Source organism: Protopterus annectens, chromosome 2.part1 (genome assembly GCF_019279795.1).
Source record: "Protopterus annectens isolate FY-2018-M chromosome 2.part1, PAN1.0, whole genome shotgun sequence".
NCBI lineage: Eukaryota > Metazoa > Chordata > Ceratodontiformes > Protopteridae > Protopterus > Protopterus annectens.
The window spans coordinates 947,817,116-947,832,453 of NC_056729.1; the positions used below are offsets into that span (position 1 = coordinate 947,817,116).

Consider the following 15,338-nt stretch of genomic DNA (forward strand, 5'->3'; position numbering starts at 1 on the left):
TCTGTGTGCTCTTAAGGGAAATTGCACTTTACTGTATGTACTTGTCATCCTCCCAGTGTGTAAGCCCCCTAACTATTGCCAGTGGTGAGGATTGAGGCCCCCTTCATTAGTTGGCCAGTGCAGGGGCATCACAACCCCTTTTAGTATGTATTTGTCCAAACTCTTTTCACAACTATAACAACCGCAGTGCTTTCTCACTAAAAACAATCAAGAGCTTAAAAAAACAATGCTGACTGTCTCAAAGCCTTGTCACTCTTTTTGGTATCATATAGACTACTAAGAGGTGACCTCTGCCTGATGTACACAGTCTCATGTGACCCTATCCTGTCAGATCTATCACACATTCACAAGCCAGTAGTAGTGTGAACACCCACTCAGGGGATCTCAGTCTCTTTTGTGATATAAATAGGACATGCTGGAGGGATAGGTATGTATCATAGACAGTAGTGTTCTATGGAACTGTCTTCCACTGCATATAAAGCAAAGTCTGTCTCTTACTCTATTCAAATGTAATTTGGATGACTGGATGAGAATCTGTAAAATGCACTCCCAGTTCAGCATCACTTTCCCTCATGGAGAAGGGAAAGAAGTAAATGCCCTAGCATATCTTCCCTGCTTCCCCCATGTGTAAGGGCTAAAAAAACTATCACAGGAATGTGAGGCTAGGCTACTTAAAATCCTCATGTATCAGTAGTCTATTAAGCACCTGTTAACCCTTCCTTCTGTATGGAGTTGTATGTCCTCGAACTTGTATGCAGTGGGGCATGCCAGCATATCCTTTCTCTTCCAGGGAAACTCAGCTAATATTCTGTTCTCTTGTGGGATAATATCCCCTGTGCACCTCCGGCCACCAGCAGAGATTGACTTAGGATGGGCACAATCCCTCCTTCCCTGCCAGCACCAAAACGCTAATCAAATTAAGGTTAGCTGGGCCATAATCTGGGCTTTATTCCTGTACACCACAGCATTGGCTTTTGCCCTGAAGACAGGCAGTTATACTATTGAAAATTTCTTTTAAAGAATGATGCATATGTTCATGTTAAGCCTTGAGGGAAACGGAATGTAACGTAGTTTACATTAATTATTCACACAGCAAAAAGAGCTTTCTTTAGACATTTTATTGTAGTATTTTATTACACTGCAAAGAAACATTTGTCGTGGAAAACTAATATGATATTGTGGAGTTGAGCATCTTGCTTGTGTTCCATCACTGAAACTTCAGACTTGCATGCTGGTATGAAACAGCCTGGTGTTTTGGTGGTCATGTCCGTGCCTTACAGCTGCAGGGTTCAGTCCTGATCTCTGGTCACCATCAGTATGGAGTTCTGCCTGTGTTTGCATGGATATTCTCAAGGTACTCAGCTGTCTGCATTATGTCTGCATTACTCCTGCCTTTGTGGCCCATGCTCTGGCTGAAAGTGATCAATGGACCCACTTACATAGTTATTACATGGTAGATAAGTAATTTGCATTCCCTTTTAGCATATCTGTCATCTGCAGATGCTGAAAGTTTCATTAATAGGTTCAAAAAGTACCGAAATGATTGTGCCTAAAAATAGAAAGTATGTTTTTTTTTCTTTTTAAGGTTTCTGCACAATGATAATTTAAACATTTGTTAATCAGAGGGCTGTTAATTGAGTTTATTTTGGTATGTATGCTATTATAAACAGAACACAGGGAACTTTTGAGTGAAAACTAACAGATGAAAGATTTTCAGAACACCTTCAAGACATCTTCATTGGAGGGTAATGTTTATCACAGTTGTATGTTAGCTGTTATGTTTAGGACAACAGGTGCATGACAATTTCTTCCAAACATGCGAGTCATTTGACACTTGTGACTTAATCTTCTGTTCAGAACTGCCAGACTATTCATTAATGTAAATGTTAAACAATGCTTTGCACATGTACCAACTTTGTTTTTTACTCCAACAGCATAAAGAAATGTTTGAAGCTCATAAAATTCTAATTCAGTGTTTATCAAGGCCTTCATCCATCTCTTCTAAATGTATACATTTGGACATTGAAAACAAGGTAATCTGCATAAATTGTTTACTAATAATATGTCTAACAGTGTATGTTCTCAACAGATTTTATTTTTCGTCTTATACCCTGTAATCTTCTTCAATTTGCTGCTTCTTACCTAACCCCAAAACAGTTATAATGCATTTCATCTTGTATGCAGTCCTGGTGTGATGAGATTTTTTGTTTTAAAGCCACATGTTCTGTCTATCTCATAGCCATTGCTTAACTGGTGGTGGTGTTGCTTACTGTTTTTTTACCAACAGAAAGTGACTAGACCCTTCTAAAATAAAGTTTGCCTTAACATTCTTGAGTACAAAGTTAATTTTCACACAGTGGAGTATGGAACATAGTCCTCTCCCCTGCCTCTAATGAAAACTGATGTTTTTGTTATTGGAAGAATGCACTGTCATCCAGTTCATGCGTACAGTGAAGTAACACTGCCATATCATAATGTACAGCAGGCATAGCTGAAAGGTGAAGTGGCATCTGTCCAGCATCCTAATGAGCTTCTCTAGGCTGTCTTCTAGCCTAGTATGGAAGACATTTATTTATGTGCCCTTGCCTGACTATTTTTAGTAAGCCATTCTAAATAAAGTAATAAGCAGTCTAAGTAGCCTTAATAGAAGTGGAACAGCATTACGTCTTCTGATAATCTGCTATTTGAGAATGCAAGCATTTCTGCTGTCTCTTGCATGACATCTACAGAGATAGGTTCATAGGTTCACAGGAGAGTGCCAAGTGGTTCCACTAGGTCTTGGTTTAGATTCTTTAGTAAGCAGACTCGGATGTTATTTTGGTTCAGTAGAGGCCATGTTTTTGACCTTGTAGAATGCTTGTATGACATGTTCTTTGGAGATATTTGGTAGAGGACTGGTGTCAGCAATGCTTTGGGGGTATGTCTGGTGGTGATGGGGGCGTGAAGTTATTGCCAAATCTGTTGGCTAGCAGGTTGGCAATTTCGTCAGGTTCAGTATGAGTTGCACCATCCACTATAAGTTTGGCACACAACTGGGCATTCCATTTTAGGCTTCAGATGTAGCTAAAGAATGCCTTATGATTGTCTTTAGCTAGGGATGCTAATTTAGACTTGTAACTAGTCTGAAATTACTTAACAAGATATCTGATTTGCTTGTTTAAGCTGTGGAGGGTATTCTTTGTCTGTTGAGCAAATACCCTCATGTTCTTAGATAACAATTTCTTTCTTTTATATTTGTACTTACAGTCCACCAGGGTGGCTTGTTTTTTTTTCTAAAGACCTGATGTTGTTCCTGTAAGATACAGCCAAGTCAATGGATTTGTTTAAGTGGCTATAATAGGGCATTTGTGTATTCCTGTGCATATGAGTCATTATTAGCTATGTTGGCAGGAGCTTTGACACTTTTTATACCATCACTTAGTAGGCAGTAGTTTGCTTTAGACAAATTATTCAGTTTTTTTTTACTACTGTGGGGGTGTCAGGTTTGAACTTTTCTTCAAAAGAGATAGATTTATGGTCTGACATTACTAGGGAGGGAACACACAGGAGGTAGTGCAGTGACCAAACCTATGTTGGTGAGCACTAGGTCCAGGACATTTAAGCACCTTGTGGGGGTGTGGACCAACTGTTCTGGGGCATTGAATTAACAAAGCCCAGGTACCTCATAGTGATCATGTTTGCACTCATGGAACTCGCCCAGTCGATGGAAGGATAGTTGAAATTTCCCATGACCAAGGTGTTAGGCTGTATACTGAATGAGTGTAGCAAGTCCAGGTAGACAGTGTGCTTCTCCTGGTTCATGGTGGGGGACCTGTACTAGCAATGATGTGGAAGGGTATTTTACCTATAGTTAATTGGACCTGGAGTTGCTCAAGAGAGTTGCACTGTTTCACCAGGCTTGAGGTGTAATTGGTTTTAATGAAGGCTGCTACACCTCCACCTGTGGTTCTTTCACACTTATTTTGGGGTCTGAACGTGTGAAAGGCATTGTAGCCTTGTACGGCTGGGGTGCTCTCAGCATCCTTGAACCAAGTCTCAGTGACTGCACAAACGTCAACATCTTCCAAGATGAGGAGGGCTTCCAGGGAGTGCAGTTTACTGTTTAATCTTCTCGCATTAAGCAACATGACCATGAGTTTGTCTTTAGTGGATTTCTTTCCGTCAGAAGTTTTGTTGTTTGTACATTGCCTGAAAAAGGCACTATGGGGAAGGCAGGCATCTTTGCCAGTATCTGAAAGCCGTGAGGAGACTGGTGAAGGCCATCAATGGCAAAGCAGCCTGGACTGTTGACCATGTCTTCCAGGCAGATAGATACTGGATCCCCCTGGAGTGACACCAGAAGCTAAGCCAATTATTGAAATTAATCACTGTGAAGTTGTTCTATCTCGCCGTTCATTCTTACAGATGGGTTCGGAACTGATCGTCGTCTCCAAGTTGGCCTATTACAAAGCTCCAGGTTTATAGACAGCTCGAGGCCAAGTCCTTATCTCATGATGCACCTAGAGTTACCTCAGATCTAGTTTGCCACTGCAGTAGATTGGAGGTTCCTTGCACAGCCTGGGCCAGTATAATTCTTTTTCTCTAACTATTTAGGAAAATTGTTGTTAAAATATCTTTAGAACAAATTTTTTTAAACAAGTTTGATAATCTTTGATGGTGATAGCCTTTATAGCTCGTTATTAGAGATATTTCTTCTCTTTTTTGGCCTCTTTTTTTCTATAGGCCTTTAAGATTCCCTTTCCCTTTGGTGTGCTTTAAAATCATTATATAGGTAGTTATATAAGTAGTTATTGAGTGTGTGTGTGTGTGTGTGTGTGTGTGTGTGTGTGTGTGTGTGTGTGTGTGTGTGTGTGTGTGTGTGTGTGTGTGTGTGTTTTTGAATAGTTTAATATTCAGTCCATTTGTTATTTAGGGCTTGTTTCTTTATCTTAGCTTTAGTTTAAACTTTGCTAGTTGTTTGGGTGTGTCTCTTTATAGTACAGTACATAGTTGTTTGCATACTGTATTTTTGAGTAAGGCTGATCAGGACAAGAATAAGCATCCTAAGTCAGGATTTAAAAACTGTCCAAAACATAAAATGTCCATCATGGATAGTCATGTAAATTGTGTGTATTGCCTTGGAGATCAGCACTTACAGGAAAGCTGCTGCATTTACCATTCTTTTTCATCTAGAGTCCTTCAGGAGTGAAAAAGAAAACTTATTGATAGAGGACTTCTTAAACCATCGTTTTAGGAAGCTTTGAGTGACCAGGGTTCATCTAGTACGTCTTCAAAGTCTTCCACGGCTTCTGCTTCTTCAGAAGTAAAAAAATCTAAAAAAGAGTCAACGTTGTCTCCACAGCCCTCGGAGCCGAGCCTCTTGTCTTTCGGAGCCAGTCCCCAGTCCTGGAACCGGTGTCTGAAGTCCTTAAATCCCCTATTCTACAGTCAGTACCTCCATCCATCCATTCATCTTTTCCTTGATTAGCCTGTCTGATTTGGATGTGGATCGTGTGGTGCAGAAGTTGCTACAGGCACCGGCGTGCGTTAAATTTTTGTCGGCTCTGACCCAGGTGGTTTCAGACTCTAAATCTGTTTTGCCATAGACTTCTTTTCCTCCTTCGAGCCATCAGAGCTGGAGGAGTCAGACCTGATGATCATTGAGCCTTCGGAACCGATGCCTGTTCCAGTGTCATCGGTTCCATTTACTCAGACTTCCTCGGCACCGATTGAGGAGTCTAGGAGTCGACACTTTCTGGTCAGGTCCGGGGAGGATAGTCGGACTGACTTGTCAGTCCCGACTTTGCCTCTTGGGGCTTCGGCTCGGATGAGCTCAGCTCCGACCTCTGGTTCGGAGCCCACTGTCCTGGTGCGGGGGGATCGATGGTTTCTTCGGATCCAGTGGTCCCGTCTCATTGGAGCAGAGGTGCCTTCGAAGCCATGAGGAGAGTTATGTCTCCCAAGACATCTCCGTCTTCAGGTCCAACTACCTCCTCCCCAAAAGCACCTGTGTCCACTTCCGCTTCACAGATCCTTTCTAAGCGTGGAGACCCAGAGCCTCAGGAAGCTCCATTGGGTGGCCCCTGCTCTTCCGAGACCTCACCAAACGTTCCCACTGATGAGGTTCCCAGGAAGAGAATCTATAAGAGGAACCACTTAGACTCCCCACAGGAGTCTCTCACATCCGATACTGACTTGGATGAATCAGAAGGGTCCTCACGGTCCCCCTCTGACGATATCTCATTTGCTGAGATACTAGAAATCTTTAGGCAGAGGGGTGACTGGCAGTCCAGCAACCCTACTGAAGATAAGTCAGTTCTCCTGAAGGCTTTCAGGTCTCAACACTAAACCTCTTGGGTGTCTCCGCCCTTCAGTGAGCTCATGGAGCTGGTCTCACGAAGGGAGTGGGAGTCTCCAGACACCATCGCGCCTGTCCCTAACAAGTCTAATAAATTTATTTCTGCCCCCCAGGAAAAGTCCTTTCTTACCAAGGGAGTGCCAGTTGATGCCATGGTGGTGGTGGCAGCCACCAAAAAGGAGATTTTGGAAACTTCTTCCTCTGTCCATCCTCCTAACAGAGATTCTAGGATCATGGATAGATACAAGAAGCACACGTACAGTTCAGCGATGTTTTCACTGCATTCACTGAACTCTCTCACCCATTTTACGAGACTGTAAAGAGATTTCCTAAAAAAGCGTGGAGATACTCTTCAGGGTTCAGTAGCTGCAGCAGCTTCAGATAAAGTTGCCTCCCAGCTTGCTACCCTCAATTCCATAGTCAACTTGTCCATGGACCTCATTTCATATGCAGCTGATGGAACGAGTTGGGCAATGGGTACAGGAATTGCTCTTAGGAGACACTCCTGGATGCGCTTGTGTTCCTTCATGGAGCCCTTTAAGTCATCCTTTGTCAACACCCCTTTTGATGGCTCATCCCTTTTCAGGCCCAAAGTTATGGAAACTTTAACCAGGTGTGAACAGGAGGGAAAGACTCTGTCTGTCGTCGGAGTCCATTTTTCCACTCCTATCAGACCCTACCCCAAGGGTCAAAGGGGAGGAAAGATGTGGTTCCAAAAAGCACAAGGAGCCTTTTAGGACACACGTGGTGAACACCCATCTAGAGGCAGAGGAGGGGGCAATAATGGAAGATGCTGCCCTCGCAGCAGAGGGGGGGGGGGTCCGCAAAATCAGGTCGACAGACATCAGTTCTTTGGGAAGCCCTACCAATGTTCCTGAAAGGAGGCCCACCCACTCTGGAGGCAGTTAGGGGTTGCTTATCTTTGTATCCAGATGCCTTGCTCAAAATAACAAATGACAACTGGGTACAAAGTATTATTTCCAGAGGCTATTTCATTCCTTTCACCACACCCCCTCCATTGACAACAACAATTCTGGACATTCCACCCAGTTACAGGGAACAGGTGTAAAATTAATTTTTGTTATTGTATTTACTATGGTGCTGCTTACTGTGATGGATTTAAAGACTTCTTAAGACACTCAGCCTTGCTGGCTGGATTCTGCTGAAATCAAAGTCTGGTTATAGTTGTATTCACAGTCTGTTGCATACAGAAACTTGCAGAATATACACTGATGAGAGACTATACTTTGCAGCATCAACTTAGAACAGTAACAAATAACTTTTTATAATAAACCACATGGACTAACATTGCCGCTTCAGGTACTGTTCTACTTTACTTCTCATATAGTACAGATGATGTGAGAGATATAACATTTACCTCAGAACAAATGTGTCCCCACCAATACCCCTAACATAACTGGATTTAATACAGACTTTATACATAGATTTAGTTAAACACTCACCTTCTTGGTTTTGGAAAGATACTGCCTTGATGATGCAAATGCTGACACATCTGTTCTTGTGCAAATGCTGATAAGTGCAGAAAAGCATATTTTTAAGGAAATGCCTTGTGGATAAACTTTCTTAGAAAAGCATATTTTTCAAGGAAACGCCTTGTGGATAGACACATGTCCTGTTGTCCATTCTTTAAAGAAAGTAGATTAGGTTTTTTCTGATATATCCTGTTTTTTACATTCTTGCCAAGTCTGTAAGGAGTCACCTTTCTTGATGTGTGTGTAATACACTCATAAGCAAGTTCCTTATTTTTTCAAGCCACAGTCATTTAGGATGGATGCTAATCACATATTACTAAACTCTGTTTCAACATTTAAGCAAGCTTTATCTTATTCCTTATTTATGTTGCATATTTGTAGCAAAGTTACTTTCAACCTTAAAACCTTGTTGAGAATAATCTTACAATTCCCTCATTTTATTTTTAAACATATTTAAAGAACTTTATACTGATATGTATTTTTGATCACATTATATAGAAAATACATTAAGAAACAAAATCTTTAGTCCTCTTTTGATACACAAGTCAAAATACAATTTACATAGTTAATACAGATATCAAGTATTACTACTAAAACTGAATATATTTAAAAACTTTTTCTTTTACAGACCATTCTGTGAAAATGTTATCAGTTATGAGCTGTGTCTTCTTTAGTTTTATTTTTTAACTTGATTCATTTATTTTTTTTGCAATCACAGAATTTCATGTTATGACTTAGAACTCTTTCATTAACTCTTTGCAACTGTTGAATTAACTCTTTACTTTTATTAATATCAAAAGATTAGAGATAGACTAATATTTATAAGAGGCAAAAACTATGTGCTACTGCAAGCATTTATACACTGCTGAAAATATACAGTTTCAATGTAATTTTAACCATAACATTGTGGTCTTGTCTCTGAACTGCCCATTAACATCTTGGTAAAGTACTGAACTGGGTTTAGATAATAAATATTTGAATGCAATTATTTCAGTATATTTAATACCAGAGGATTTAAAAAAAACATGACTTATACACTAAAGAATGCTATGTACATATTAGTCAATTAGCTGTATGAGTACAATATTTTAATATAATTTTCCTCTATCAGGGGTAACCAATACTAGTACAGATAAAATGATGGTCCAAAAAACAGTAATAAGACTCCAACTTAAAACCAGAGATAATATTACAACTTGGACAAATTATTACTAGACATTAATTTCATTTGTACTGAATTCTTTACATAAAGAGACTGTAAAGTACATTTAGTCCAATCTTACAAATTTAGTAACATTAACATCAAGCAAAATTCTGGAAAATTCTTATGTCTCTTTAGAAGTATCTAGTGGAATTGCCACCAGAGGCAACTATGCTTTTTATGCTTTATGCATACCAACATTGTCTTGCCAAAAACATATTAAAAATAGTGACCATTCTTGTTCAATTTTTTACATATCTTTACTCTCTCTTGTATAGCTTTAATAAAGCAATTTTAAGTCATCTATTGTATAGCTTTACAGTTTAACAGGTTGTAAATACAATTTAATATTAATAACTAGCATGATAGCTATTAGCAACTTGCAAAATATCTTATCCTGTCAGGTTTAATCTGTTTACCAATATTTCTAATGTACTAATACCTGTTTTTTCCTCCCCCCTGAAAGAGTATTGTCAAGAAGAAATGAGGTATTTCTTCCTGTAGCTTTATTTTAGACCCTTTTGTAATACTGTTCACAGTCAGTGTAAAACTGAGAAAGTACCCCTCCCCCTGTAGTATTGCACTATTGTTTATTTGCTTTATAATGTATGTCAGCCCAACACTTTGGTTATACATTTGCTTTATCAGGTTATTAAACTATAGACCTTTGTCTGATTTGATAATTTTTGGCTGTTTTTTTTCTGTTGCCTTTGCTGTCTACTTCTAATAGTAGTTATTTGTACCTTCCTGTATAATTTATTTGAACTGTATGTATACTATAACCCATCTGCTGGCTATACATGATGTAACTGAGTTTTTTTACTTTTATCAGTGACATATATGCACAATTGTGATGTTTTATTATAATTACCAAATAGTGTTGCATGTGAACATTTTAACAATTATGTTTTAATAACAATAAGTTTTTAGAAAAACTCGAGCTACTTGTTTGGCAATCAGTCTTGTTTCTTATCTTATCTGCTCAACATTTCCTGTAACTATTCATCCAGTCTAGAAAGGTATGAGCTCACATTTCAGTTAACCCTTTTAGCATTTTTCCTTTAATCATCTGTTAGTAAAATGCAGTTGTAAAACACTTAGTATTATATTTGTGATTTGCATATCAATGCAAACTAAACATTATTTTACAATTAGCTTACATATTTTTTAACTTTTGATTTCAGTATTTTTGTATTTATTTAACTGCTGTGCCATTCATTTTGCAAAGACTGTTTGACTAATTCCATCCGTGATCTTATTTCTTTTTAAAATTCAGAACTTTAACTGGTGTGGTGTTTCTATACAATTATAAAAAATTGTATAAAACAAATAGATATTAGCTTAACGAACACATGTTTATATTTACATTATTTATATGTGCTGTTGTCTGCCTGTTATTCTTGTGCATTGTATAAAAAGAAAATACATGCATGTCAGTCTTGTGACTTTAAATCTTTATACTTATTAACTATTTTTATTTAATTTTTATACACTAGAACTGTTTTGTTTACCTTTTGACTATGCCATGAGAACTGCAGTCATATGCTCTACTCTACTATAGTACTAATAAATATCTTGCTTTAATTGAATGGAAGTTTTAAACATTTGAGAATGATTTGTATTTTACCATCCTACCATGTATGCTTAACCATTTTCAAAACACAAACATATTATAAAATATATCTCTTTTGCTGTAGTTTCCTGCTCTTTCCCAATGTATGTAGGAAGTCAGTCTCTGTCAGTTCAGCTAATTTATTTCCTTTATCTTGTAACTTCTGTTGAAGAGTTTCCTCATGGTCTGCCTGATATGTCTCAGGAACCTGTTCTGCTGCATCTGAAACTCCTATGCACTTTTGGAAAAATGTTTGTATAACTTGTCTAAGCTTCCTGAACTCATTGTGTATGTCTCTTAGAAGTTTATTACATTCTTTTGTAAGAAAATATACTAGAGGTCCTATCAGTAACTGATTTGACTCCTGTTGCAACTCTGAGATTAACCTTTCACATGTGATGACAGGACATAACTGTTTAACATCTGAATCACACAAACATTTGTCATACCCCACATGGTTTTCTTTATACCAGTCAAATATTGAAATACATTTGCATAATGCCTTACTATCAACCTGCCCTAATAAGGTTTTATAGGTTCATAAGTTCATACTAGGCTATCTGCCCTAGGGCATTTATAAGCCTAGCCAGAGTGTGTTTGGCTTTCGCCACCCATTTTAAAATAATTTTGCTATGCCCTTTTTCGAGGTTAGTATACTGTGCCTCTGTCTAACAGTGACACAGAAGTGATACCCGGGGTAAACCTACGATCTGCCATCCACTCATCAAGATTCCTCTTGAAGAGAGCCAATGAGGGACTCTGCCTAACCTGGACTGGGATTTTATTCCAGAGTGAAGGAAGCCTCTGGGTTATGAATCTGTCCCTCCAGCATGTCCTATTTATTTCAGTGCTGAGGTTCAAGTCTCTCGAGCGTAGCTCGATGGGATTTGGATTTTCTGAGGTGCAGCATGTCCATTAATTGCGGGTTGGACATGGCTTTATACGTCAGGTACAGATCGCCTCTGAGCAGGCGGTATGCCACTGAGTAGAGCTGGAGTTTCTTTAACCAGGCAGCATATGGCATCTGTTTGAGCCCTTTGATCCTCTTGGTGAGGTACTTTTGGGGTCTTTCCAGTTGCTGCAGGTGTCTGGTAAGGTACATCCCAAAAGGGGCATTGTACTCAATTATAGGCCTGATGAGGGATGAGTAAAGAGGCACGATGACCTCCCCTGATCTAGATGTGAATCCCTTCATGATTAGGTGGGCTATATAAAATGTTTTTCTAACCACTTTGGCCACATGGTTGTCAAATGAGAGATTGCTATCAACGTGGGTCCACAGGTCCCTAATTACTTCTTCTGTACTTAATGGATTACCACCTATGTGGTAATTTGTGGGCACTTTGTTTTTGCCAAAGGGGATGACTATACACTTTTTGGCATTTAGCTTGAGGCCATGGCTCTGGCACCAGTTGTCTGTTTCTATGAGACCCTTTTGGAGGATGCTTGTGTCGGCTGGAGTGTTAATTATGGCACCCAGTTTGCAGTCATCTGCAAACTTGGTCAGCCACAGTCCTTCCGTGTTGGCCTGTACCTCCGAGAAATATATACCGAACAAGAGAGGTCCCCGGACTGAGCCTTGTGGGATGCCACTTGAAACTGGTTTGGAGTCTGACATGGCTCCAGCAATTCTAACTATGTGGGTTCTGTCCTTGAGCCAGTTTGCAACCCATCTAGTGACAGGGGTTTATATTTAAGCTGGTGAGCTTATCTATAATGCCTGAGTGGGGTATTGCATCGAAGGCTTTTGCGAGGTCCAGGTAGGCTGTGTGGACCACCTTCCCCTCGTCAATGGCCTTAGTGACTGTTTCAAAGAAATAGACCAGGTTTAAGAGGCAGGATCTGCCCTTAACAAAGCCAAACTGGGTAGGATCCAGTGTCTGTAGGTCCCCAATATCTTTATTTATGAGGTCCATGATGATCCTTTCCATAGCTTTGCAGACCAAGCTAGTCAGGCTTATGGGGCGATAGTTTCCAGGATCCGTTGAGGCACCACCTTTGTGGAGAGGGACCACTGTTGCTGTATGCCACTCTTTGGGTACATATCCTGTAGTAAGGCTGAGATTGAACAGTAGTTTTATGTTTGGGTTTAGCTCTTCTTGGAGTTCATGTAGGACGCAGCCCGGGACACCGTCTGGTCCCATTGATGCTGTGTTTTTTGCTTTGGAGAGGGCAGCTATTACCTGAGCATCTGAGATGTCAGGGGGACAGCACTCTGCTGGGATAGATATTTGCCCTTTTGGTGGGGAGGGGGGGAGAAGTTTGCGCTGAACCTGTCAGCTAGAATGTTGGCAATGTCTGTGGGTTTGATGTATTTTTTGTCATTTTGGACTAATTCTGAGCATATCTGGGAATTCCCACCCAGGTTCCTAACATAACTAAAGAAAGCCTTGTGATTATCCTTAGTGTCCTGTGCAATTTTTCTCTCAAAGCTGGCCTTAGATGATTTTATGAGTGCCCGTAGTTTTTTGCTAATACTGATCAGAGATGCCTTCCCTTTTTGGGATTTTGCTCTCTCATGTAGTAGCTTCCTCCTTCTATTGTATAGTTTGTTTATGGCTGGGGTCCACCAGACAGGACGTCTGCCTTTGGAGGATTGGGACTTGGTTTTATCTGGGATTGCATGATCCATGCATTCCTGAAGGTGTTCATAGAATGCGTTTATAAAGGATTCTGTGGTCTGGGCCGTATTTTCCACAGGCCCGGGGGCTTTGAAGGATTCCACCTCGGTTTTGAGGAGTGTGAAACATTAGAGAAGTTTTTCACTGTGGTTTTCAGGGCAGGAGGTGGAGTCAGGATGTGAATATCCAGTGAGATTAGTTTATGGTCTGATCTTACCAATGAGGGATACACTTCTGGTCTGGAGCATAGAGTCCCCATGTTGGTGATGATCAGGTCCAGTATGTTTTCCCCTCTTGTGGGAGTGGTAACAAGTTGTTCCATAGCATTTGAGTTTATAAATTCTAGGAACCTTTGGGCTAGGGTGTTGGAGCTAGAGTAATGCTCCCAGTCTATGTTTGGGTAGTTGAAGTCGCCCAATATAATGGTGTTTGGAGAGACCTCCATATTTTCCAGTGTTCTCAGGAAGGCCGAGTGGGGTTCCTGGGTTTGGGAGGGTGGTCTGTAGCAGGCTATAAACTAGAAGGCAGTTTTACCCACTGTTAGTTGCACATGGATAGTCTCTGATGCTTCGTGCTGTGCCACCAACCTGGAGGTGTGGGTATCTTTGACGAATATTGATACTCCCCCTCCTTTTGTGGTTCAGTCCAAGTTTTGGGGCCGAAAAGCATGGTATGAGGTATAACCTGGTAGTGCTGGGGTGCTCTCGGGAGCCTTGAACCAGGTTTCTGTTACTGCACAGATATCAATGTTCTCCATGCTAAGGAGAGTTTCAAGTGCGTGCATCTTGAGGTTTAGACTTCTGGTGTTGAGTAGCATTACTCTTAGTTTCTTATCCCTTGTGATCCCTATGGAGGTGGGTTTGTCTTTTGAGCCTTGCCTAAAAAAGGCACTATGGGGGTAGCAAGAGCCTTTGCCAATATCCGAAAGCCCAGGGGTGCCAGGTGTAAGCCATCCCTAGTGAAGTATCATGGCTTGTCGAGCATGTCATCCCAGGCTGACAGGCATTGGATCCCCTTTAAATGACACCAATACTTAAGCCAATTGTTGAAATTGATCATCTTGTCTTCATATTGTGGCATAATTCTTGGTGAGGGTAAGATGCTACTCAAGGTCAGGGTCATACTGGCCTGGGCTACATGCTCAGAGAGTTCCTCTATGTCTCTTTTCATGTAGTCCAGGGAGGTACGTCTCAGGTCATTCACACCAGCATGGACAATGACTGAGTCATATTTGTACTTGCCTTGGAGTGACCTGAGTGCTTGTGTTATGTGGCGGATCCTAGCGCCCGACAGGCATCTCACCGTGACCTTCTCCTTGTTCAGCCTGGTGAGTGGGATGTCAGTGTGCCTGACGATAGAGTCACCTATTACAAGTGTATCAGGTGTGTTGTTTAGCCTTAAGGGCTGTGACTGTTCGGCACACTGGCTTTGTGAGCTATTATTTGTACATGTTTTGTTTTGGGGTAGCGGTTGCTTGGGTGTCTGCTTTGGAGGTCTCTGCTGCTTAGGCAGATTTTTATTTAGAGCCTCCGAGTATGTTTTTGTGTGTTTATGTGTTTGGTTTGCTGTCGTGGTAGGTCTATGTGAGATTGGAATTGTAGTGAGTGTGGTTTCCTTCTCCTCCTGACTGGTTACGCCAGTACTGAGTTGAGAGAGCTTAGCCTCCAGTATGGCTATATGGTTGCATCTCTCACATGTGTTGGAATTTGTTGGGAGGAGGAGAAGGTTGTCTGTGTACATGAGGCAGTTGTAACATTGCCTCAAGATTCCCAGATTCACCAGCTGGACCAGAGAGGAGATTGACAACTGACCTTTGGACATGCTAGAATAGTATTGGGAATTCCTTTATAATTGGAAATTAAAAGGGCTAATGGGGAACAAGGTACTCAAGGGGAGTTTGTGAGGGTGTAGTGCTTTTAATTTTTTAGTGCTGACTTATATAATTGCTTTAGTGGGCAAGTGCCAGATAACTTAAATGCTAATTTACTAATGTGCTGTGCATACCAACATTGCAGTTTACTCCATATTTTTTCTGGTTGTTCTGCTACATTAAGAGTAAAACTTGACTTACATT

General features: G+C 40.6%; 1 protein-coding gene across 1 annotated transcript in view; it reads left to right on the plus strand.

Annotated features, from left to right (window-relative positions):
• LOC122794924 (probable ATP-dependent RNA helicase DDX60) overlaps nt 1-15,338 on the plus strand; it is a 3,096,781-nt gene that overhangs the window by 453,094 nt on the left and 2,628,349 nt on the right. The window contains exon 5 of the mRNA XM_044063517.1: nt 1,935-2,033. Within this exon, the coding sequence (XP_043919452.1) occupies nt 1,935-2,033 (99 nt within the window). The remainder of the gene's footprint in view (nt 1-1,934; nt 2,034-15,338) is intronic.